General features: G+C 40.5%; 2 protein-coding genes across 2 annotated transcripts in view; one reads left to right on the top strand and one right to left on the bottom strand.

The window, feature by feature from the left end:
• XRN2 (5'-3' exoribonuclease 2) overlaps positions 1–16,037 on the top strand; it is a 77,326-nt gene extending 61,289 nt beyond the window's left edge. The window contains exons 28-30 of the mRNA XM_027069470.2: positions 8,090–8,153; positions 13,170–13,308; positions 15,518–16,037. Coding sequence (XP_026925271.1) covers positions 8,090–8,153; positions 13,170–13,308; positions 15,518–15,583 — 269 coding nt within the window. The 3' untranslated portion in view covers positions 15,584–16,037. The remainder of the gene's footprint in view (positions 1–8,089; positions 8,154–13,169; positions 13,309–15,517) is intronic.
• A 5,739-nt stretch (positions 16,038–21,776) lies between these two features.
• NKX2-4 (NK2 homeobox 4) lies at positions 21,777–23,902 on the bottom strand. Its single transcript, XM_027069472.2, has 2 exons — positions 23,437–23,902; positions 21,777–23,041 (listed from the first exon to the last, which is right to left on the bottom strand). Exons 1-2 carry the CDS (start codon positions 23,888–23,890, stop codon positions 22,425–22,427), a joined length of 1,071 nt encoding a protein of 356 aa, XP_026925273.1. The 5' UTR covers positions 23,891–23,902; the 3' UTR covers positions 21,777–22,424.
• Positions 23,903–26,128: the final 2,226 nt, after the last annotated feature.

Consider the following 26,128-nt stretch of genomic DNA (forward strand, 5'->3'; position numbering starts at 1 on the left):
TTGAGTAACTACTCATTTGCCATTGTTACAGTTCTTATGAGATCTAATTTGTTTATACTTAGAGACTTTAATTAGAATCTATTCCGGTTAGTCTCTATTTTAATTACATCATTAAAAATGGGAAATAAGTTTTATAAAGTAGGGATTGACTTAGAGCAAGACACAAGTGGCCCTCTCTGTGTGGTGACCTGTAACATTGAGCTACCTGAGGATTAGTGCTGGAACTCTATACTTAACATCTTTTCAAAGGGGATAGGAATGGTAGGAATGAAAACGTTTATGGGAAAAAAATCAGGAAGAATACGCTATTTAAATTGAGCCTACAGTGGGGAATTTGGGCTTAGAAATACACAGCAAAAAGTCAGGTGGTATTAAGCTTAGAATAACTGGTACAAAATTCCAGGAGCATAATGGGGACAGATTACAAGGGTGGAGAGGCTGGTTTTTTCCTCCATATTTGTAGTGGCATTTTAAATGAATTTTAACTGTAGTTCTTGTTAATTAAAATGTGGCAGATAATAAAACAGACTCCCATAATCCCATGATCCTGCAATTTTAAAGCAGTGATTTTTTTTCATTATATTCTTATGTGTAATTTTTGAAAATTGGATAATCATACATGTATTTTCACATATTTTTTTTATTAAAATGTAACATATAAAGTTCTGAGTCACAAGTGTACAGTTTGATTAATTTTTATGAAATGAACACACTCATGTAATCACTACCCTGGTCAAGAAGTAGAGGGGTGCCTGGGTGGTTCGGTTAATTGAGTGCCTGACTCTTGATTTCAGCTCAGCTCCTGATCTCACAGTTGTGAGATCCAGCCCTGTGTGGGGTCTGTGCTGCATATGGATCCTACTTGAGATTCTCTCCCTCCCACCCTCTGCTCCTCCCCTACATGTGCACGCGCGCGCGCTCTCTCTCTCTCTCTCTCTCTCTCTCTCTCTCAACAAAACAAAACAAAATGTAGACAGGGACCAGTCTCCAGAAGCCCACCCTTCCCCCCCCCCCATCATGTGCTTTCCCAGGTGCCACTCTAGCCCATCAAAGGTAATTACTATCCTGACATAGGTGTCATAGATTTGTTTCATCTGTTTGTTTGTTTTAACTTTATATAATGGGACTCTTACTCCATTAACCTTTTAAAAAATTTGCCCTCTTCTGTTTGACATTTTGTTCTGAGATTTATCCATATTGTTGCTGCAAATTTCATCGCTTACACTGTTCCATCAGTGACTACATCACCATTTCCCTCTCCAGTTGGGGTTGTGTTTGGGTCGGTCAGTTTGGGGCTGCTGGAGTAGCACTGCTGTGAAATTCTTACGTTTCTCAGTACACATAATATAAACATCTCTGATTAGTATGGACTAGTAGTAGAATTGCAAGGTCAGGGTTCTGCACACATTCACCTGTAGTGAATAAGTTTCCCAAATTACATTCAGTTTATACCAGTTTGCATTCCTTTATCAGTGCAGGGAAGATCCAGTTACTCCACATTCTAATCAACCCTAAGTATAATTAGGCTTTTCACTTTTAGCCATTCTACTGGATGGGTAGTGGTCTCCCACTCAGATTTGAATTAGCATCTTCTTGATGCTTACTATAGTTGAGCTTTTTTCATATTTATTGACCCTTGAACATTTGTGTGTGTGTGTGTGTGTGTGTGTGTGTGTGTGTAATATGCCTGTTTGAGCCTTTTGTCCATTTTTCTACTGGGTAATCTGTTCCTTTTGCTTTATTAGGAGTTCTTTTATATTCTGGTTATGAGATTATTTTTATATTGGGAATACCGTTTTCCACTATCACTGTTAGTTTTCCTTCTCACTTTAACTAGCATCAGGTGAGGAATAGGTTTATGCCAACATTTGGGAACTCTGGGTGAAGAGCAGTGGGAATTCTTTGTATTCTTGTAGCTTTTCTGTAAGTGTTGAAATCACAATAAAAATTGAGGACAAAAATATTCATAGATGTTTGATGTGTGTTGGTGTTTTTAGAAGTAATATTTTAAATGTCATTTTCCAGTTGCTTGTATGTAGAAATGTAGTTGGTTTTTTAATTTTTTTAAATTTTTAAATGTATATTTGTTTTTGAGAGAGAGAGGAGGGGAAGGGCAGAGGAGAGGGAGACACAGAATCCGAAGCAGGCATGGGGCTCAAACCCACAAGCCATGAGATCATAACCTGAGCTGAAGTCAGACGCTTAACCAGTTGAGCCATGTAGGCACCCCAAAACGTAGTTGATTTTTGAATTTGACTTTGTATCCAACAACCTTACTAAAATCATTTATTCTGAAAGTTTGTATATTCTGGACTTTATGCCTACATAATCATGTGATCTGTAAGTGGTGACAGTTTTGTTTATTGACTTTCTAATCTTCATGCCTTTTGGTCTTTTTTGCTTTATTGCACTGTCTAGGACCTCTGGTATAATTGGGTAATGGTAGACATCCTTGTTTCATTCCTAGCCTTAAAGGGAAAACTTGTAATATTTCACCATTAAATAGTGATGTTTGCTGGGGTGCCTGGGTGGATCAGTCAGCTGTGTCTGACTCTTGATTTTGTCTTAGGTCATTATCTCACAGTTTGGGGGATTGAGCCCCTCATTGGGCTCTGTACTACAGTGTGGAGCCTGCTTGGACGGTCTCTGTCTCTCCCTCTCTCTCTCTCTCTCTCTCTCTCTCTCTCTCTCTCTCTCTCCCTCTCTCCCTCCCCCTACCCTGCTTGTTCTCTCTCTCTCTCTCTCTCAAAATAAATAAATTTTAAAAAAATAAGCAAATACGTTTACTGTAGTTTTTTTTCTTTTAGATAAGAAATATTGAACAAGTTTTTTTTCTGTTTCTTGTTTCTAGTGGGTATTGAATTTTATCAAATGCTTTTCCTCCATGTTGAGATGGTAATGATGTTGTTTGTCTTTCCTTCTGTTATATGGTTAAAGCAACTTGGCATTAACCATTGGTAATGATATACCAATACCAGGTATTATCATTTTTTAAAAGTCCTTGCTAATTTGATAAGCAAGGAATAATATATCTTTGTTTTAAGGGATAATTTTTAAAATTGGTACTTTGATCCTAATTTTTACTAACCAGTTTTTCCTTAATAAATTTCCTATTCATGTATAAGAGCTTCTTAAAGCTCTTTTTAAAGTATGGGGCGCCTGGGTGGCGCAGTCGGTTAAGCGTCCGACTTCAGCCAGGTCACGATCTCGCGGTCCGTGAGTTCGAGCCCCGCGTCGGGCTCTGGGCTGATGGCTCGGAGCCTGGAGCCTGTTTCCGATTCTGTGTCTCCCTCTCTCTCTGCCCCTCCCCCGTTCATGCTCTGTCTCTCTCTGTCCCAAAAATAAATAAACGTTGAAAAAAAAAAATTTAAAGTAGAAGAGTGCACAGTTACATCTCCTTTCTAAAACCACAGCTCTGTTGGTTATGGAAAAGACTTGGTGGTTGTTTTAGTTAGGGGAAGGATGATGAAGATCTGAACTGATCTGTGGCAAAGTGGATTCAAAGTGGAGAAGATAGGAGAGGAACAACTGAAGGGCTGGATAATTGAATATGTTACACAAGGGAGAGAAGATGAGGCTCACTTTTGCACTGTGGACACCTGGGTGACTAATGAGAATTTGGAAATCCAGGAGGGTGAAGGAATACGGAAGAATATGCTGAGTCTGATTTTTGTGCACGTTGAAGTACCTGAAGACATTGAAGTCATCTGCTGGTAGTTAGTAATATGGTCTGATTCTTGCTCAGCAGAAAGGAGAGGGTTTGGAGAGAGAAAATTGGGAATCAAGCCAGAACTGTAAAAGCTTTAGAAGGATTTGGATAAGTAAATGAATTTTAATTGCCCTTGGTTATAAGAGAACCTAGAAAAGCTTGGGGTTCTGAGAGTAGACTTCCTTGAAGGCAGCCATGTCATTTCACAAGTTATTCCCTGATAATAATTGTCCTAATCTAGAATGGTCACTGCAAGATATTAAATTGGTCACAGATCATATGATGAGCCCAGAGAAATGGTGCCCACTATCAAGAAAGGAAATCCCGGGGCCCTCGAGTGTCTCAGTCGGTTAAGTGACTGACTCTTGATTTTGGCTCAGGTCATGGTCTCATGATTTGTGGGATTGAGCCCCATGTCGTGGTTAGCACAGAACCTGCTTGACATTCTCCCTATCCCTCTCTCTGCCCCTCCCCAGCTCACACATGGTGTGCTCACTCTCTCTCTCACACAAGGAAGGAAGGAAGGAAGGAAGGAAGGAAGGAAGGAAGGAAGGAAGGAAGGAATATTTAAAAATAATAAATGATAGATCAGCCTTCTTTTTTATAGAATCTTGAGCTGTAAAATTTGATCAGAAATAGTTTTAGTAAAATGGAGATCTAATAAGCCATTTAATTTTTTTTAATGTTCGTACTGTCATAGCTGTTTTCTTCATGTGGTGCAAAATAACAAGACAGACCATTTGGTCAAACTCTATCTGCTGTAGGTGTTTCTTACTGTTGGTTTGTGATTTGTCTTTGATGTGTCAGTTTTTGGCTGATGAGTAATTGGCCCGGGTGCTGAAAACTTGTTGGAGTCAAGTGCAGTCTTGAGCATTCCATGTGAATGAAGCATTTCATTTCTGCAACCCAGAGAACCCAGTATGTCACTTCACTTCATTTCAGTTGGTAAACTTGTCAATTAGCCGCATTTGAAAAGTGATTTTTGATTAGTGCAATCAGTAAACATGGAATCTTTCCTGTGATTGCCATGCTGATTAGGTAAATTGTCACTTGAGGAGCTATTGGTGAAGCCTTGGTTTATATGGCCTTAGAGCTTTAGAAAAGAGATAAGTTTTTAAAGACCAAAGGAAAAAATTAACTGTCATTTTTCCTCTCTCGCCTGTGCCTTTCTGAAGTGCAATTCACTGCTTCAGAATTTTTTTTTCTCCCTCTCAAATGGATCTTCTGTTAGAGCCATACAAATGAATGATAATAAGTTTGTTTTACCTTCTACTTCATTACTTATCAGCCAGGAAATATTTCTGCTTTATGAATACTTAAGGGCTATATATATTTCTCAGAGCCACACGAAGAGATCTGTTTAAAAGTAGCCTTAAAGGTTTTCTTTGATCCTTTTTATTTTTCTTTTATGGGTTGAAAGCAAGAGATGTTTTAATAATTGTGTTAGAATTTTTACGTCATAGGAAATTTGCTTAGATTTTAACAAAAAACTATAGTTTTTGCATGTGCTGAGTTTGCTTATGTAAAAACACTTGTTCTGGAAGTGAGAAATAGTAAAAGCAAAGTAGAGTGGGAAGTACCTGTAATACTAAAAGTGATGGAATAGGGACTTTGGCCATTTGTCTAGGCACTTAGAGTTATATGAGTAGACTATTGAGAGGGTTCCTTCTTCCCAAAGAAAGTATTCATAGCTAATGAACTTTATATTCCAGTTCTACTTACAGATCTTGTTGTGCTTAATCTAACCAGTAGCGTATTTGAACCTAATCAACATGTGTTCTTGATCATGGTGACTTTCCCTCCATTGGTACTGTTTCTAGGAGAAGATATACAAGCTTTTTTTCTGTCTTTATTGGTCATGAAACATTAGGATAAGCATTTCTGAAGGTTTTTGTTAATGTAGATGTATCTTTCTGTTACCTTCACTTGATTTTAAATTTATTAGGGATCCCGTTTGGAAGCTTCTGTTAAGTACCATGCAGAGTTTGTATTCTGTGGAACCAGAATCACAGAATTCAGTCTTCATGGTAAAAAAAAGGGCATGTTTCCAGGGTTAATTACCACTGTGATCCTGGGACATGGACATATGAAGTACAGAGCTATACAGGGATCAAATGAAATTCACTGTATTTCCTTTGACTTTTGTTAAGCTAATTTTCTATATGTGAGACACTTAAAATACTTCTGGAAACATTTAAACTAATTCTCACTAAACTAATTTGTGTGCAATATATGAATAGACCAATGCACTTCAAGTTTAACAAGGTAATGATCAGAGAAAGTGGCGCAAAAGTTGATTTTACTTTCAGTAGATCACTTCCTCATAAATGGTAATGTGTTGAAAGTCATGTATGTTTTGAGGTAAGTGTGTCTTATGTTTTTCCATAGGAATAAACCATACAAATGATGATTGCTGTTTTTGTAAAATTTTCTGGTTTTACCTCTTAGGATTATGATTTTTTTCTGATTGTGTTTGGTCTGTAGTAGTGATTCAGAAGTTATTCTGGGCCTGTAGAGATCCTTTTTGCCCTGTTTTCTGTGGGTTGTGTGGTAAGCCTCATGAGTTCCCATTCAGGTTTGGAATTTCTAATGACCACTGTGAAAACTCCTCAGCAGTGTTCCTCAATTTGACCATTACTAGTCTGGTTTTAAGAGAAGAAAAGAGACTTAATTGAAATTGACTAGAGATACCACATTTTCATTCAAAATGGGTTTCTGCATGAAAGTAATGGTGGTGAAAGTTTCCTGCTCCTTTGTAAGAGAAGCATCTCTTCTGGGTTTGGCTGCTGGACACTCAGGCTGGCCGAGGAGCAGTAGGCTATGGTTGCACCCCTGCCCTGGCCAAGGGTCGCCTCTCTACGTAGGAAACTTCCTTCAGGTGGCATAGTCAACCTTGTCGAGGCCAGGGGAGTCCAAGGCAGTAGTAGTGGGTTGTTCACACTGGAATCATGTGAACAGCCAGGTCCTCTACTTGTACTTGTTCCATATTCTCCTTTGTGGGGCTTTTAAGCACAATTTTACTTTTCTTTTTCTCCGTTTTTTGTTTTTTTTTTTAAAGTAAACCTAGACTGTGTTTTTTTGGTTCCTAACCAGAGATGAGCTTTCATTTCTTCTTTCCTTTAAGAAAGTAATTTTGAAAAGCATGTTTCTAGTTTGTGTTTCCATTAAAATGTGAGCCTGAATACATTATGGTAAGCCTTGTTGTCCTTGGGTCTTGGGAGTCTGGAGGAGGTTACTGTCCTCACACAGTGAACTCATTAGACAACTCCTGGAACCAGCTGTTTTAATTAGGTCACACACGGACCCCACTAAAGAAGGGTGGCCAAAGTGACTGTGAGACTGGAGACGGGAATGGAGTGGCAGTTGGTTAACACTGACCTTCTGAGCCACTGAGTGCCTTCCTGACCAGCGTTTGGGGCTGCTCCTTTCAGCTCCTTTACATGCAGAACCAGGAGCCATGTAATTGTTTCTTGGAGTTAGATATTGCCAATTCAGCTTTGTGTTAGGGGAAGCGGTTTGACTCAGAAAACAATAGGAAAGTGGGCGGTCCCTTTATTAGCATCTCTCTGGCCTGTGTTGGGAGAGATGTGTGGGCTACACTTTATAATAGCTAGGTGAGGGCAGGGTTCCTTCCAGTTGCCGTGCTTAGGGGGAAAATTTCAGGATTTCTATTGAAGTTACTATTCTTTCAGTTTGTATTTATGGAAAAGAACCTAAATCTTTACCTTTCTTTTGCACAGTATTTAAAATAAAAAATGTGAAAAATATATACCTTAACATACACATGCACACATACATAGGCAGTGAGAGAGAAATGAGAGTATAATGACCAGGGTTCCTAAAACTATGTTTCATTATCAAAGGAAAAATAATAAAGCAAAACATTTACTGACCCAGTTGATTTTATATCTTTGTACATTTGCATTGTGTATAATTATGCTAGTTTATTTGGCTTATATTCAATCTTAGATTTTTTTCAAGAATTTTTAATCACAAAAATATATAGGTAGCTGAATCATGATTACTTCTTAATTGGATTGTGTTTGTTGTTTTTGTTGTTTTGTTTTCTTTTTTTGGTGTTGAGTTGTAGAAGTTCTTTATATATTTTAACCCCTTATTGGATATATGATTTGCGAATAGCACTAGGTTGTCTTTTTTGTTTTGTTGATTGTTTCCTTTGCTATGCAGAAGCTTTTTATTTTGATGTAGTCCCAATAGTTTTTGTTTTTGTTTTTGTTTCCCTTGCCTCAGGAGTCATATCTAGAAAAAGGTCCTGTGTCCTTTGTCAGAGGAATTACTGCCTGTGTTCTCTTCTAGGGTTTTTATGGTTTTGATTACATCTTAAAATTTTCTGTTAACCCGTCCCTGTTTATTTTCCAGATATGAGGCCCCAGGATTCCTGGCGGGGTCCTCCTCCCCTTTTCCAGCAGCAAAGATTTGACAGGTAATACTAAAGCAGACATGACTTTTAAGTATTTTTCCACATCAACATTTGAGGTTTGGGCTTTCTCCATGGTTTGAAATGTACTTTGTTCCCTCCAAACAGTTTCTGTTGTGTCTGTTCTTTAGACACAGATGGCTAACACGTTGAAGTAAAAGACTCCTGTTTATATACTTTCCTACTTTTCTTGGTCCTTGGTCTTTTATTTTATTGAATGTTTTAAGGTGCCCTGAAAAATGCAACACAGAGAGCTTAAAATTGTATTAGATTTTGGTCAGGCTAAACAAATTTCTTTTTAGAAGGGTTGCGCAGCTTAATGAGGCATAACTAATGGTGTTCCACTTTTATCATTTCTGTGCAGGCAACACAGCATTAGTACAGACCGACCATTGATTCTTGCTACAAACCTCTTGAAGTCCTAATCAGCTTCTTTGGTACAACTTTTTCAGGGCTGACAAGCCTATTGTAGGGCAGTGTCACTGTAGGTCAGTAGTTATTAGTTGCCACTGAAAACAGTTTCTTTAACTACTTAAGACTGAACTGAATTAAACGCAGAAGGGACTCAGAAGAGGATTATGGGATCTGCAGTCTAATAAGTACCGTGGACTAGGAAGAGTGTGACATGGTTTAATAACGAGGGATGTTTGACTTGTGTTCTTTCATTGATAAGTTGTGTGCTCCTAAGTCAGGTGGTCTCTGCACAACAAGACCGCTAGGCATGTTATGAATAATTATAGTAACATCTGTAGGATAATTTTTTAGAGGGCATTTTTAAGATCTATCATTTTATGCTGGTTTTGCCAGCATCAGTAAATGCAGAAACCCAATGAAGCCCATACTAAGGCTTCCCTCTTTGCCTTCCCAGTTCTAATCTGTTTTGTTTTTCTCGCCTTTGCCGTTTTAGCATTCTGATGTGTTCATATCTGAAATGAATAAAATGTGTTAGGAACAGGGTTATAAATGATGCTCCCCTTTTAAGAAACCTTTCTTTAGACACTCTCAGACATTTCATTATTTTTTTCAAGAAGATAAAAGAAATCATGTTACTCGGTTGCTTTAATAGTATCAACTACTTAGTGCAAGTTGCTTTTTCATTTTCAGATGACTGATACAATGCCTGTATTTATGTTTTGTTCAGTGTAAGTGCTCAGAGAACACCATATGCACTACTTCAGCATCCTCAGGATAGGACCATTTTCAAACAAATTAAATGAGTAAGGGGTAAATCTTTCCTAAATTACAAATGACCACATTAGAACTGATCTCATTTTAAATAACCATCCTTCTGCATTAAGTTTGTTGAGTTTGATTTTCAGGCAGTTTCTCTACTTCTTTCCCATATTGTTAATAATCACTGACATTTATTGTCTGCCTATCATGTGTCTGCACTGTGTAAATATACCTTTAGAAACATGACTTCATTTATTCCTCCTAGCAACCCTTTGAAGTAGATCTTGCTTGTTTTTACAGATGAGGAAACCTAGGCCCACAAATCTGACAGCTTACCTAAGGTTTCTCTTCTGTACTAAGAAACTTTCACTTGAATGAGCAGAGTTCTTCAGAACACTGACTTGAGCATAATGTTATAGTAAAGCCGCCGGGACTTAGAGGAAGTAAAGGGTCTCCTTCCACTTCTGAGGAGGTGCTCATTTTTCATTCCCAGCAGCTCTCCTTCCCTGTGTACACTAAAAGATTCTCTAAGATCATCACCATTGTCCTGATATCCATCGGGTTTTTGTTCTTCTGCTCTAGCCAAGTACTGGTATTATCCTGACTGCCTTTGTGAACCCTGCAGATTAGGAGCAAGTTTTGTGGGGCATTCATTTTTGGTTTAGTTTTAGCCTGAAACTGGAAATCATACCTTAAGCCAAATGTTGAATGTGAGCTTAATAGAAGTCTGTCTTATGTCTTAGACTGTGGTCTTTTAAGAAACATACCATTTATTCCTAAAGAAAACAGAGTTTGAATTTGGCATTCCTAAACTTGTGCGTTAGCCTGTTAGCAAATGCAGTGAGTACATTGCTCACTTCTGGAGCACTTGCCAGTCTAACCATTCTGACTTCACAAGATGTAGAGGAGAAGATACACACTGGCAATCACTTTGACTTTGCTGAGATGTCACAACTAGTAAGTAATAGAATTCTTACTGGAACCAGTTTTACTGATCCTTATTAGTTCAGTAGTTGCCTGCCACATGATTTTGAGTGTTTGGTTGAGAGCCCTACTAGAAAAGAAAATGTTGAGTGTACCTTTTTTTATGAAATACATGGTTTATTGAATTTTTTCTTACTTTGAGATAGTATCTGTAATCCATATGTTCATTTAAAAATGCAATGGGAACACTGCTTACCCCCCCCCCACCCCCCCACCCCCACACACACACAGGCACACACAGACAAGCCAGTGCTAACTTTGAGTTAATGGTAAACAGAGCATTCGAGTTCTGCCCTATTGTCTGTAATTCTTGCTAGTGGAAGCCTTCTCTTTTCTGGCCATAATCAAGGTGGCCATTTAATTTTTAACATATGGCCATTAAGTTTAGTTAGTCTTTGAAAATCTTTAAAAATTTCGCCATATATATAAATTAAAAATATCCAAATTGGTAGTAGTTACTTTGCATTGCCAGCTACTTTCCAAAACAGAAATTTGGAAACTTAAGAATATTGTTGCCATAGACAAAAAACTAAGAAAGAGACTTCTAACTATAGAGAACAATCTGGTGGTTACCAGAGGGTACGAGGTAAGGGGGAAAATAGGTGATGGGGATTAAGGAGTGCGCTTGTCCTGATGAGCACAGGGTAATGTATGGAAGTGTTGAATCACTATATTGTATACCTGAAACTAATATAACACTGTATATTAACTATACTGGAATTAAAATATTTTTAAATAAATATTTAAAAAAATAGAACGTTGACAGTAATGTTAAAAAAAAAAAAAGTGTTGCCATCCATGATGCCAGATGCCTCAGATAGGTTGCCTCAATAAATAGCTACTAATTTAAAATAGTTGAAATCTGTCAACCTCAATGCTTATGTCCCAGATTTAAATAGAAGGCAAATTATACTTGTAACTATTTGCAAATTAATATAATTAATATAGAAATACGGTAAACTTGTGGAAAGTAAGGGATTCTCTGCCAGTAAAAAGGAAAAGAGGGTAATTCCTGTCCCTCTTACTGTTTTTTCTGTTTAATTTCAACTAAATTATTTTTATTAAAAAATTACTGAAAAATGTTTTAAGTAATTATTATGAACAAAGAGAGGACTTTGTGTTTTTAAATTTTGGCTTTGTTTCTAACCTATTTTTAGAACATAAAATAATGTAAAAATGCATTTATAATATATTCCATCCATGCGAGCAGATTTTCCAGAAGCTCAATTGAGTGAGTTTGATCATTGCAGAACTGAAAAAAAAAATTGATTACAGTTAACACAATGTGTGAGTTGCATTTTTGGTATGTGGGTTTTGTGTGAATGGCCCAGTTTTGATGAGCCTCCTTGGTTATAGTACAAAACATTAACCCCTCCCTCATGCAGAGACCAGAAGAAACCATTCCTATCTCTGTAGAGCTGTTCTTGCTAAAATATATTTGTATTAATAACAAACCTGAAAAATAATTAAAAGCCTGAATATATGGATATTCTTTCTGAGATACAGATTTTTTTTTTATTTAATTTTGATTCACTTACAGCAAATTTTATATTTATTAGAGCTCTGGTTTCACCACTAACTAGAAAACAGTATTGGCTGGCTTCTCTGGAGTTCTTCAGAGTCGTTCTTTGAGCCATCACACAAAAAGAATTATCTTTGGTGTTTAAAAAAAAAAAAAAAGCAAGTTCCAAGTGAAGGCAAGGACAGTAGGAGGGTGGAGAAGATGGACTGAGGCTTGAATAGCTGTGAGAAAATTGGACTACCCAGTAAGCCCAGCTCTGAGCTCCCATCCTCGAAGACCTGGGAGGTGAAATTCTTGTGCTGGTATGGTTATCATTAATACGAGTCAGTGCTTTAGCAATTTTAAAGTTTGACTATAATTTTTCTTAACATCTGTAATGGCCCCAAAGCATGTGGTGTTGAAATATATTGGAGAATTTTGCTTCTGTTTATTCTTTTTAGTGACTGTTCTATAAAATGGAAGTTGAGGAAAATGTCTCAAGGAGAAAGTTGTGTCTTAAATGGTGATTGCCTTTCTTAGAAGGTGTATCTTTGCTACCTTGTTTATGTGACGGTTTTAAATTATGATTTAATACAGCATACCTGTAGCTTTGTATCTGCAAAGTTAAAATAGGCACTTGAAGACAATTAAAACATTTCTTTTGACTAGTAATCTGGGCCGGCAAACTGGGTTATAATAGCTGTTGAATCTGTGTTCCCATGTAAACTGTACACCAAATGCCAGTCGGCCCATGCCAATTAGTGCTCATGTTGCTAGGTCACCATGGTCAATTGTAAGCTGCATCAATAGAACTTGAAAAGATTTCCTCCTGATCAGACCTTTTGACATATTGAGCAGAATAATGGATGGGAAAAAACAGCCAAGTCCCCTACCCTAGATTCAAAATACTGAGCAGTAAGAATTCATTTACAACCTGCAATTAACTAGAAAGAATGGACTCCAAGAACGAGTCTAGACATTTTTAAAAATCAAGCCCATTTTCCTGTCTTGTACATGTTTACACTTCGGATAGCATCTTAAATGTAGCCACCTCGGTGATCTTGAGTCCAAATCTTTGGGTAACCAAACAGAAATTTCACAGTTGAAAATGAGCAAAATATTTTAAGTCCTACCTTTCTGATTCAATGGAGTTTAAGTACCTTTTTAAAAGATGGTGATACTTTATGAAACATGTTAGACTACGTTGAATATGAGGGACATAAATGTCACTCTAATACTGTATGTCCCATTTGACAAATGGCAAATTAGATCGTCCTAAGATTTGGAGATGATGCTGGATAGTTTGAGACAATGGGCTGTATAACAGATATGACTCCTAATGCCAACATGATTCTTCTCCACAGAGGCGTTGGGGCTGAACCTCTGCTGCCATGGAACCGGATGCTCCAAACCCAAAATGCAGCCTTCCAGCCAAACCAGTACCAGATGCTAGCTGGACCCGGCGGGTATCCACCCAGACGTGATGATCGTGGAGGGAGACAGGTGATACGGCGTGGGCCATGGGACAAAAAGCCTGCTGCTCACTTTATACTTCGCATATTTTCTTAAAAACATTTCTGGAAAAGGTCACTGATAGAGTAGCTCAGCTGAACTTGGCTCCCTCATTGTAAAATGTATATAGGGTGATAATCTGCCTTACTAAAATCTGTTACACCATGAAGAATTTTCATCCCCAAGGCTCTTTCAATCATAGCAGTCAGTGGTATTTAGCACAAATAGGGCCAGTTGCCAAAATCTATTTTTTTTTTATCATTTAAGGATGTTGTTCTTTAAGTAGAAACTAGATCTCATGATAGATATTAATGTTCTAGAAACTGAAAGTAAGAATCTATCCTTTTAACCTTTTAACCTTATTCATCTTAGAAGTCTCCTATCTTGATTCATCAAATACCCTTTTTCATGGAAAGAAATCTCTCCTTCATCATACGTTTTTTGTTGTTTTTTTTTACCAAATTTAAATAGCCATACTTGATTCACTATAATAATTCCTAGACAAATTTATTTGGTATGTGTAAGCTTCACTTTCTTCTCTGTAAAGCATCCGGTTTTAGCATATTTAAGCCAGAGGTCTGTTTGTCTCAGTCTATTTGTCCCCCAGCCATTTGACACCCTGGTCAGTATTTACATGCTCTGCAATCAAATCCTAGCCAGAGAACAGGGTCAGAATGCTGCAATTTAGTGTTTTAGTGTGTGTGGTGTTCATGGAGTTTGGCACCTGCGGTGATGTGAAGTGGTTTTAAAATTGCTTACCTGGTATTGCCAGCAGGTCTTTTGCAGTGCTTTGAATATTAATTTTCATATGCAGGTTCTTGCCATGCATCCCTTTATGTAAGACTGCTCTTTTGACAGCTAAGAAGAAAAAAACTATACTTTTTTGTGTGTGTTCTTATAAGTGTTCACTTCACAAGAAAATAATCATTTTAATTATCTTTTGAGAGAATTTTGTTACAATCCATTAAAGTCTGTTCATAGACTTTACTTTGAACACTGTCAGCCCAAGATGTCTAAAAATCCCATCAATGGTTTGAGACTATTTATGTTAGAGAGTTGATGGGATGATACTAGGCAGTCTAAATAATGAGTATTATTGAAATGGGGACATACTTATAAACTAGAAAAAACCCTGGAGAATCTTCAGTCCAACCACCTCATCTTCCAATTCGGAAACTGAAACCACGTGGTGCCTGCACTTGGGCAACAGAGTTGGGGCCTGGCTGCCCTGTCCTTCTGATCATGGTTCATCATGTTTCCCATCTCCTTCAGAGGCCTCCTTGTAAGGGACTCTCTGCTGTTATAGCAGGTAAAATAATTATTCACTTAGAAGATATAAACTAGTTGGTAAGTTTGTAATTCTTTTAGGACCTTTTAGAAATACATTTCTTTTTCTCAATCTCTCTTTTCATGGAGATACTTTTTATTAAATCACAGGTTTTGAAACACTATTAATTGCAGAAGTTCATTGTTAAAAACAATGTTAATTATGATCCCCACTGTATTTTAGTGAGGTTTATATGACTCATAATTTAAACTACTCCGTGACAACATGCGGGCAGGACAGTCTGTTTCAGAATCCTGGAAGCCTAGAAAGGAATTTTGATGGAATCTTATGTTGTGCAGAAATGTTATTTGCAAGTCTACTAGGATATGTTATGAATGTCACCGGTAATTGTTCATGTAACAATCTAATGTGTTACTTAATACTCTACAATTTATAGCTAAAAAAAAAAAAAAAAATCCCTAAAATAAGTAGTTCATTAGGCCTCAACTCACTTAGCAAGCTCTTGCCTTGGTTACGCAAAAATGACTTTTCTAGTGTAATATGTCTAAAGATGATGTAGGCATCTTACTACAGTGTGGCTTGAATTAATGCCAGGGATGGCAGGGAAGATTGAGAACCACAGAACACTTAACTATAGTTCATTTGTGTACATTGTAGGGAATTTCTTCAGTGCCTGTTATGGCTCATTTGGGTAGTTTTCAGCAGTAGCATTTGTGCTGGAGTCCAGCCTTGCAACGAGCTTTGCATAAAACTGGGGGCCCAAAGCACCTATTTATGAGACACCTTCCATATGATATACTTTTAAGACCTATTCAGCTTCTTTATGGTGTGTTTTTCCAGAGCAATGTAAAATTAATTTCTTTGCAGAGGTGTTAATCCAGAAAATAAACTCTTGCTTTTGCTTATTTTCAGGGATATCCCAGAGAAGGAAGGAAATACCCTTTGCCACCACCCTCAGGAAGATACAGTTGGAATTAGGCTTTTGTAAAGCTTTCCCAAATCCTTTCATCGTTCTACAATTTTATGCTATTTGTGGAAAGATTTCTTTCTCAAGTAGTAGTTTTTAATAAAACTACAGTACTTTGTGTATTTCTTTTAACTGTGTATATTTCTACTGATCTGATCTCACTGTTTATGTTGCTTTCCAAAGATGTGTGTTGCATAATACAGTGGATCTGAATTTATTATTGCTTGTAAAACACATTTGATGGAATAGGAATACTGGTTTTTCATTATGGTTAAAAATCAAACCAGCTGTGGATTTTAAAACACAGTGTATTCTAGATCATCTGAGATCCATGCTGATTTTTAATGCACAAGAATTAGGTATGAACTCTTGAGTTGGAACCCTCACCCAACTAGAGTATATATTGTTCAGTATTTCTTTGGAAACATTTCATTAATGTACTTGTCTTATGAAAATTTCTGAACTTTAGTAAAAAAAAAAAAAAAAAACCTCTGGTCTCCTGTGTACTTATTCTTTTATAGTTTTTAAACATTGAAAATCTTGGCCAAATGTGTTTTTTTTTTAAGTCATTTTTTTCAGAAAACTATTTCTATAATTAGATGTCAAAAGAAAACCAATGTAGCAAGAAAACCCAGCCGTCTCCTATATTAATAAGTATGTCAGCTATTGATTTGACTATACCTTCTCTGTGAGAATAAGTTAACGTACATTTTATAAACTTCATGTAGACTTGTGCTCCAGTTTTAAGGACTTGTTTTAAATCTTTAAGGTGAAAAGTTTAATTCATAGCTAATTAGTCTGTACTCCTTAGCATGTTTTTTACGTTATAATAGATTTGTTTTCACTCATTTTTTTTCTTGCTACTTAGCACACTGTTATTACTCCTTATATTTATGCTTGCATTTCACACATGGCACTTGCACATGCGTTTTCACTTGTTTGCCAGGACAAATTTACACACACACACACACACACACACACACACACACACACACACACATGCGCGCGTGCCCGCTTGCTGCTTTGTTTCCATTTGCCTGTTCTAGCCTAAGATTGTAGAAAAAGGCTTCTCTTTGACCTTCTGACTTAGGACATTTTTGCTTTAATATTTCAGCTAAGGCACACTTGTTACTCAGCCTATGTGGAAAAAAGGCCACCTTAACCTTGAATAGGAAGTTATTTTGAAGCTATTGAGTTCTTTGCTGGTGATGGGTGAATAGAGTAGGGTCCTTTATTGTTGAGACAAAGCATCTCTCTGCTGGGCATTAACAACACAACTATTGTATATTAACCTTCACAATACATTAAAGTGATAACACCTTCTGTTCAATGTCTCTATCTTCCAAATACTACAAATGAATAGCCATCTAAATCAAGTATTGCATATTCCAAAGGAGCCCATATAAATGTCTTCCTGTCTGTAGCTTTATAGACACCCCAAACGCACACTTTGACAGAACCTATATTTTCTCAGATCTTTTAGGTTTTAATTTTAAGCTATCATGAGCTTGTCTATAAAGTAATTGTTTTTGCTTGGCCTTTCAATTACGTGTAACTGTTAAGTTTGAAAACGAACGTTTAGAGTATTTTGGAGACATTTAAGCAAAAAAGCCTAATGGAAAAGCTGTGCCTGCCTCCTAGATTCCCTCTTAGAGGTTTGGTGCCCCGCAGCACACCTGCCAGCCAGCTGAACCCTCACTTAACGGGCCTTCTCCGTTCCTTCACCCTTGCTACCTCTTCTCCCTTACTCTTCCTCTCCTTCCCACGTCTGAATCTGCCAGAAAAAAATGCATTCTATTCAACAAGTGTAAACGCTTTTTAGAATTTCAAATAGAATATTTAAAGCTATAAACATTCCCTCCGCATTCAGGTGTAAAAATAGTTAATGGGCCAGATTTCAATAATTAATTATATTATCTTTAAGACACAGTAATTCAGGGTCTAATATTAAAGATGCTTAAAATCTTGGAACATGAAAACAGAGTGACTTTATTGTGGCGCTAAGGGCTCTTAATGCGCAGTTGTCTAACCTTTAAAGATCAAATGAGGTGATGCACGTTAAAATACAAAGCCGTCTACAAACTATTAGCCATTTGGCGTTACAAAGGCAAATTGGGTGTAATGAGCGAGAGGTTAATGTTCTTGCCAGGGCGCGGGGCGTCTGGACCGGCGGGGGTGCGGCTGATGGTTCCAAGCTCCGGTGTTCCCCCAGGCGCGTTGGAGGTCGGGCGCACCTCCGACAGCGTCGAGGGCCCCGGGGCGCGGCGACGTCGCAGCCAGACGGGGATAGAGGCGACGCCCGGGAGCCGCGGACCTTGGCGGGAACAGACGCGCCGCTTCTCCGAGACAAGGTCCCCCAGACCCACGGGGCACTGGCGGGCGGGGGGACGCTCGGCCCTCGGCGCACGTGGGGGTCGAGCCTGGCGCCCACCCGCTCCCCTCGGCCCTCGCGGCCCCGCCCGCCGGAGTCCCCCGTCCCGCCACTCTCCGGCCCGCCTCCCCTCCCCCGCAAGCCGCCGTTTCAAGCAGGGCGGGCACGGGAAAGTTCAGACCCCCGACCCGCAGGGTGGCCTGTGTGTCGCGGCCCCCGCCTGGCCCAAAGCGGATCATTGCAGCAGCAGCAGCCGCCCTCGGTTCCTGGAGGCGGCGCCGAAGCTTCCCCAACCAGCTCGTTTCGCCGTCTCAGCTCAGTGCACGAATGCAAATACCGGACCCGTGAAGAGATGATGGAAATCTTCTTCCAAGGCTGCAGTTTTAAGTTCTAAGTCTGAACATAACCGAAGTGAGCTAAACTTAGAAATCTAAAATTTAGGCGTTGTCTGATGAGTCAACACTCCCCATTCCGGACGGCAGAAAGCTGGCTGGTTCCGTCTGGCTAGTCCGGTACCTCTTCCCGACCGCCCCAGAGGATCATGGAGCTGAGATTCCGCCACACTGTTCCTGGCGATCGACTGTCCTATTACTGACCAGGAAAAAAGTCAACCAACAATAAAATGACAACCGCCCGTTCTCGATGGATTTTTCCTCCACGCAGCGTAACGTTAACTGCTTGTGTTGTTTCAAATTTCGTATTTATGGAATGAGGGCCAAAAGAGAACATGGTATGATTTTTGTATTTGAAATGGGAATAGAGCTATTCACTACTGCAAAATAACTCTAAGTTTGCACAACTTAGAGTTAGGCAGTATTAGTGGTTAAACCTTTATTAGAAGTCACTTAAACAATGACTGAAATAGAGGTTACAAGGGATTTTAAAAAATAGTCTTTCATTCAGTTTTGGGTACACATTTTATCCAATTACAGATAAATATATAAAGCAAAAACAGTGAAACCAAAAAAACTCCCAGAAGCTTCCACTACGTCCCAACTTTAAAATAATAAAAGTAATCTTGAAATTACAAAATTATCTCAATACTTACGAGGGAGAGGGAATTCCTGAAGGGATGTGAATGCAATTCCCATCTGCCATTTTCTCTGAATCTTCTCCAGATGTTCACCAGTTTCACTAGCAGTAAAAGGCTATTCCAAAAAAAATTTTTTTTAATAAAATGTTTCCTAACTCTCTGTCTCATTGGGTTTGGACATGGGAAGTAGCAGCATTTTAAGAAAACTGGACTGAAATAGTTAACATACAGGGGTTTGTCCTCACACGTTAGTGTTACATTAAACAGTTGGGCAACATCATTTATGCTTTGAACAAATGAAATTTGTATTGCCACTACATAATGCATTATTTTATGCACAAACTGATATCTAACAATGCAGTCCGTGGGTCTTTATGTGATTGTGGTTCACAAATTTATTCCAAAAGTCTTTCTAAATCAGTATTCAATGCAGCTAACAAAGCAACTCTTTGGAAGGTGCTTGCACTTAGTGAACAGGATTCTCTGATTTGCTTTAAATTGAAAGTAAACAACTGATAGCAGGATGGAGTTTGAACACAACATCTGTGTTGATAAAAGTCTGATTGACTACTTGTTCTGACCATTAGGTTTTAATTCTGAGCAAAGCCTTAAATAGGAGACAACTGGGTTACACCCTCCACGAGTTCCATATACAAAACACCCTTCCTGTGTCCTTTAACACTGCACTGTCACACACCCAGTGGTTCAATTTGCATCCCGACACAGATTACAAAAAAAGTACCTGCAATCCCTGCTGTTCCTTTCTGAAACTTTGATTCTGGGTTTTTGTTTCCGTGTGTCAACTGGAAAAGATAAATTTGTTGTACAACCCCAAAACATTTTTTAAAAATACCACATCTGCAGTTAGTGTTTCTGGAACCAAATTTTGCTGTGGCCTCTGCTAAACTTGAAGGGGGCTTTGTTCCACTCAGACCCTGCGCGGGCCCTCCCTTTTGGTTGTGAAGACACTTATCCTCCTCTTCAGTTAATGAGTTTCACCTAGTCTGGCCATTTGTGTTGTTATAAAAGATCTGCAAAGCACTAATTGCAAAAGAAGGAAAAAAAGCTCTTGCTTTGCGTTAATCAGAATGTGGAATTCTTTAGCAAAAACATTTTCATATTTCAAGAACATGAAACATTTCAAAAACATGTTTCAAAAACATTTTAATGTTTCAAGAACCAAACCCTAATTTCAGGATGTGCACACATAAACTCAGTGCATTTCTGGGTGTAGAACGTCAAGCCATCTGCAGCAGTTAGTTCTGGCAGTGGTTCCCTTACTATTGAGAGCAATGCTGAAAGGAAAAAGATACGCCTACAGCAAATACACTTTCAGAAAATACTGTATAAAGAAGGCTGTTTTTTGTTTTCGATTCAGAGTTCACTTAGTCTAAGAGACTGTTTGCTCTAGAAATAAATTATATCAAGGGAAAAAACTGTCCATGAAGACTTACTTTCTTTGTTACTTGGAGCCTTTAGTCCATAAGCTATTATTAAGTATTGGCCTGTAAAATATATATACATATTGCAAATCTTGTGGACTTTTGGAACATGTTTTCTGGAAGTAAAATTTCAAAATTCTGGTACTACTGTGAGGAAACCAAATCAATATAAACAAACATTTCGAAACTTGGCACATCAAAAATAGTTATGTTAGCTTGGCAAACACTTTAAAAGTTAATTCAATTAATATGCAAAAGCCCAAATTGGGAGAATTTTCTGTAGGTGTGACTGCACCATTTTCATAGTATTATTTTCTGCTCAAATTATTTTTTATGTAAAATGTTTTCAAAAAATTAGTTCTTTTCCAAAAATGCATTCACAGACTTTTGATAAAGGCTGATCCCCTTGTTTCTTCAGTGGTTGCTTTTTCCCCTCTGTCAAAGGGACTGGAGTTTTATGATTACTATTACTTATTATGTAAAATACAGTTTAAAGAAAGTGCATGTTTAATTTCTAAAACACCTTCCATAGGATTCACTTTGCACATTCAGAAAAAACACCTGAACAATGAAGTGAAATGAAATGTTTCAGCCTCAAACTAATTCTAAAACTTCAAATGTATAGGAGTTTTAGGGTCTTTGGCAACCATTTGTTTATCATTTATAAATCATGCTTTATCCATGTTATAATTTTCATTCATTTTATATAAACTAAAGTCCTTCAGCTTGCTTTTGGTGTTTTTACTCCAATACCAGTTATTTAAATTGTGAGTAAACTGAGCTGCACTGTCATGTGATGCCAAAAAGTGCAAAAAAAAAAAAAAAAAAAAAAGCCAAACCAAAATAAAACCTGTACAACTTAGTGAAAAAGAAATGACCACTTGACTTTTACAAAAAAAATACTTCGGATTCTTTTAAGTTATATTTAAATATCCATTTGAAACATAGGAAATATAAATTGGCATATTAAAGAGTAAATACATTATTTGTACAATAAAACACCAACAAGATCGGTGTGCAACCCCTATTAAGTTCGAGATGTGGGAAGATTGTAAATATTTCTTATTCTTTACATTCTGATTACAATTCAATAAGTCACTTTATTCTCCTTGACATGCTTTGAAATATAGATTAACTGATGTCAATTTTAGCAAATTTGCTTGCTTGTTCTAGTATTCTGGTAAGGTATTCAAATTCAGACAAGCAAATAATTTAAAGAAAATAATTTGTCTATGAAAGGATAGCGTGCATTTATTTTATCAGTTGATCTGTGAGACCAGATTTCACATAAAAAGTAGTTTGCAACCCTTCTTTCTTAATATGAGCTGCAATCTTACGGAAGGAAATATCCTCTTTCAGGGTAATATAGAAACACTAATTCGCCAAATAACGATTAAAACATTCTAAAATCAGCATTAAATTTAAAAAGCTGTTATCAATGCATATAAGCAATGCTTTGATTTTTATTTCATTTCTCTATTACCTAAATGGCAATGATTCCCCTGCAATAATGTTGCTATGTGCATGATCCACCTTGAGCTACAATTTACTTTCAATCAAACATTAATGAAATTGCACTTAAGGGGGAGGCCTTTGAAAATTAATCTCTCAAGTTCCACTCCAAAAAAGCATTCATTGTTAAAGCTGGGTTGGTTTTTAGAGCTACAAACACCAACAACGTTTCCTACTTTTAAAACTCTGAGAGCTTTGGTTAGGAACGTGGTGGATGTAGACACAGCCAGCTTTCGAATAATTTAGGAACTTCTGGAAAGAAGAAATCACCACTTCAGTCTCTTGGCGTGGTATTATTCAATTCCAGGGCCGTCGCGGTCCCCCAACCCCCAGCGGAGAGGTCCAGAGCGTGCCCCTCTCCATGACCTATTCGTTAGTTTTTGATAGTCGCGTACACAAGGGTCCGCTTCGGTGTGTTTTCCCCATCCGTTCTCGAAGTTCCTTGCACAACCTCCGCGCCGCAGGCAGGACCCCAACCCGGGGCGCCCGCGCGGTCACCACGTCCTGCCATAGAGCAGGTTGGCGCCGAGCACGCCGCCGCCGTAGTCCCCTGCCGCCGCGTCCAGGGCCGCCAGGCCGCCTCCCGGGCCGTGCAGCGCTGGCGGGCTGGGCGACAGCTCTTCGAGCTCGGGCGCCGGCGTCGGGGCCGGCGGCTGCGGTCCGGCCTGGCCGGGTGTCGGAGTGCCGGCACCGTTCTGGCACGGCTTGCCGTCCTTGACCAGCACGGGCACCGCCACGCGGCGCGGGGACGGTGGCGGCGGCGGTGGCGGCCCCAGGCCGCCCTCCTGCTGCAGCTGCTGCGCCGCCTTGTCCTTGGCCTGCCGCTTCATCTTGTAGCGGTGGTTCTGGAACCAGATCTTGACCTGCGTGGGCGTCAGGTGGATCATGCTGGCCAGGTGCTCGCGCTCGGGCGCCGACAGGTACTTCTGCTGCTTGAAGCGCCGCTCCAGCTCGTAGACCTGCGCTTGCGAGAAGAGCACGCGGCGCTTCCTTCGCGGCGCTGCCGCCGCCGCGTGCAACGGCGCCAAGGTCTTGGCTGCGTCCGCGATGCCCGTCAGCGACCCCATGCCGGCCACGTTCACGCCCGCGGATGGCCCCATGAACCTGGAGACTGGGGAGGGGCCCGAGGGGAAGCCCTGTGAGCGCCAGGCCCGGGGGGAGCCCGCTCCCGCCGCCGCCCCGCGCTCTTCACACCGCGCCGGCCGCGACGCCCGCGAGACCCCGGGTGGGTCCCGGCACCCTCCGCGCGCCCAGGGGCCCAGTGCCCCCCGCCCCCCGCCGGGTCCCACGACACACACACCCCGCCCCCGCGCCCCCGGCTGGGTCCCAGCACCCTCCGCGCGCCCGGCGGCCCAGGGCCCCGCGCCGGGTCCCCGGACCCCCCGCCCCGCGCGCCCCCGGCCGGGAGCCCAGCACCCCCAGCCACGCGCGCGCGACCTGGGCGGTGACAGGCAAAGCCCGCGCCGTCCGCCTGCCCTCAGTCCCCGCGCTGCCCGCCCCGCTCACTTGACGAGTAGCGCGGGTCCGGGTTGGCGCCGTACCAGCCGGTGGCCGCGGCGGCCGCGCCGCCCCGCATGCCGTCGGTGTAGGCGGGCAGCTCGCCCACGTTGCCCAGGCCGCCGTTGCAGTAGCCGCCCATGGCGCCGTGCGGGAACTGCGAGACGCCCGGCGGCATGTGGTAGGTGGCGGCCGCCGCGGCCGCGGCCGCCGCCGCCGCCGCCGCCGCCGCGTTGTGGCCCGCCATGGCGTGCGGCGGCTGCATGCCCGCCACCGCCGCCGCCTGCGAGGAGGGGCCGAGCGGCGGCGCGCGGTAGGCGGCGGCGGCCGCGGCCCCCAGGGGCGCCCCCAGGCCGGGCGGCGCGCCGTCCATGGCGCCGCCGAACTTCTTGTAGGTCTCCTCGATGGGGCTGAGGATGTCGGACACGGAGAAGGGCGTCGTGTGCTTGGGGCTCAACGACATGGCTCGGCGGACGGCCAGGTAGGGGTGCCCGGGGCGGGCGCGGGCGGGACGCGGCGGCCGCTCGTCGCCGCCACCCCGGCTGCGGCGGTAGCGCCTGTGACGAGGAGTCGGCGGCGCGGCGAACCCCCGAGCCGCGGGATCTGGGGTTTATTTTAGTCCGCCGCCAGGTTTACGACAGACTCGGGGGGCGGAGCAACATCCCAAACGAGCAAACAATGGTCATTGACATCTTTTTCTCTACCCTCCACCCCCTGTAATGGAGGCAAAAAAGGTAAAGGGGGCAGTTGGGTGTTTCTTGAGAACATCACCCCCCTTTGCTTTCTCCATCCTTCCCGCCTGGATCCCCGGCAGTTACCCCAGCCCTCGAGCACCAGAAATAGAAAACTCTGAGGTCGGCGTCCAGGCTTGACGTCGAGGACTCGGCGCTTCTTTCCATCCAGACCGCAGTTTTCCAAAAGGGACTTTGTAGCAAAGTCCGGTATATTTGGACAGCAGCGATGTGGTGCTGAGTTGGAGGGGGGTGTGCAGGGCTCTCTTGGTCCTCCCCGGTGACCAGCCTCTCATTCGCGCCATCATCTAAAGTGTTAAAAAAAAAAAAAAAAAAAGGCTCTTGGGTCCCACCATAAGAGCGCATAAAGAGATGAGGTACAATGACCACCCTCTGCCTTTGTAAGGCTTCTAATTTATGCATCTTTAGACCCTTAAGCGTCATTTTGCGGGTAACCAAACAGGCACTTCTAAATTAGCTCCAAGTAGCCAAATCCAAAGAAGAGAGAAAACATGCACACAGAGACACCCACAAATACACAGATGCTAACTTGTAAGTATTCTGTTTTTATCTGTGGGGATGGAGGTTGGATAAGAGGAAGAGTACATTTTTATTTTTTGGGGTGTTTCGTCTTCAATTTGCACATGTAAAGTTCATCACAGTTTTCTTTCCCTTTGCTGTTGCTGCTGCTTTCTTCCTTCTCTCCCTCCCGCCTTCCTTCTCTGGCTGTCAAGTAAATATCCAACTTAGGGGTTATTCTCCTATCACTACCATGATCAAAGGAAAAAAAAAAAACCTTGAAAACCTAAATATTTCTAGTTGTTTGAAAGGGGTATTTTTGTTGTTGTCAGAAAATACATAACCTCTTCAAGGAATATGAAGTGGATACAGAAACCAGGTAAAAATGATAGTTTCTTTTGAAAAATATGAAACCATAGATAAACTGATTTAAGAAAAAAAATAACTTTGTCAGTCTTTAATTTGCAAATTTACCTGCAGAGCAAAGAACTTAGTCTAAGTTCTCTCCACCAAATGCTGAACATGGCAAAGAATAAGACAAAAGAAGTGTGTAAAGCATATTGTCTAAATTTTGAAAACAACCTTGCAGTTAAAAAAAATGAAAATGGGGAGATGAAGATACAGTTTTTAAGTTTTCCTGGATACTGGTGGGGCAAGAGAAAGGAAAACAAGGAGAATGCTTTCTTAAGCCAGATTTTATTGTTTAAGAAGAAGAAAAAGATGTGTGAAAATGATTCCAGTTTAACCTAAGGGTACATGTCTTGAAGGCAAGAACAGTGCTACCTATTCCTTTTCCTGTTTGGCTTCAGCCCTTTGGTTGGAATGTCTTCCATAGCTTTGCTCTTATTGTTTTAATCTTTGTTTTGTTCATTTCAGTGAGTTTTGCAAAGAATCTGCCCTCTGTGGGGCTAAGGGGTATGGGGAGGGATCAGTATGGTCATCTGTGAGGACAAAGTGTCAACCAGGCAAGTGTGTAGAGTAGTATTTTAAAATACTAAAAGAAGGAAAGGTGAAGTTACATGAATTGTTTGCAGTTGTCAGTTAATTGACTTGGCAAGATCAGTATTGCTACAATTTAACGTATGTTACTTTCACAGACTTTTACAGGTCTTTCCTGAACATGAAACACTTGGGCTAGGTCTTCATCCTCACCTGCACTGGAATTGCCTATTCATTTTTTTAAATTAGTGACACACAAAGAAGCATTTACATATGTACTTGTGATTGCTGGAATCCTGAAAACTGCAGTTTGGCTTTTAAATTCTGGTTTAATTCAAATAGTATTGTTTACTTGTATTCGCTTAAATAAAAAATAGAAAGTCTTTCATTTCAAACTTTTCTCAGCGACAACGAGGTAAGTAAAAATATTTGTGTTAGGGCATCTATGGATTTAAAAAGTCTGTTGTGAACCATTATATTTTATTTTTCAAGTTCAAACATGTCTCAGAAAT

Source organism: Acinonyx jubatus, chromosome A3, assembly GCF_027475565.1.
Source record: "Acinonyx jubatus isolate Ajub_Pintada_27869175 chromosome A3, VMU_Ajub_asm_v1.0, whole genome shotgun sequence".
Taxonomy (NCBI): domain Eukaryota; kingdom Metazoa; phylum Chordata; class Mammalia; order Carnivora; family Felidae; genus Acinonyx; species Acinonyx jubatus.

Bases quoted from the DNA above. Each gene is read 5' to 3' on its own strand.
- NKX2-4 (XM_027069472.2), bottom strand. From the start codon at position 23,890: ATGTCGTTGAGCCCCAAGCACACGACGCCCTTCTCCGTGTCCGACATC. The intron at 23,042-23,436 runs GTGAGCGGGGCG...GCCCCTCCCCAG, and splicing joins GGACCCGCGCTACTCGTCAA to TCTCCAGGTTCATGGGGCCA.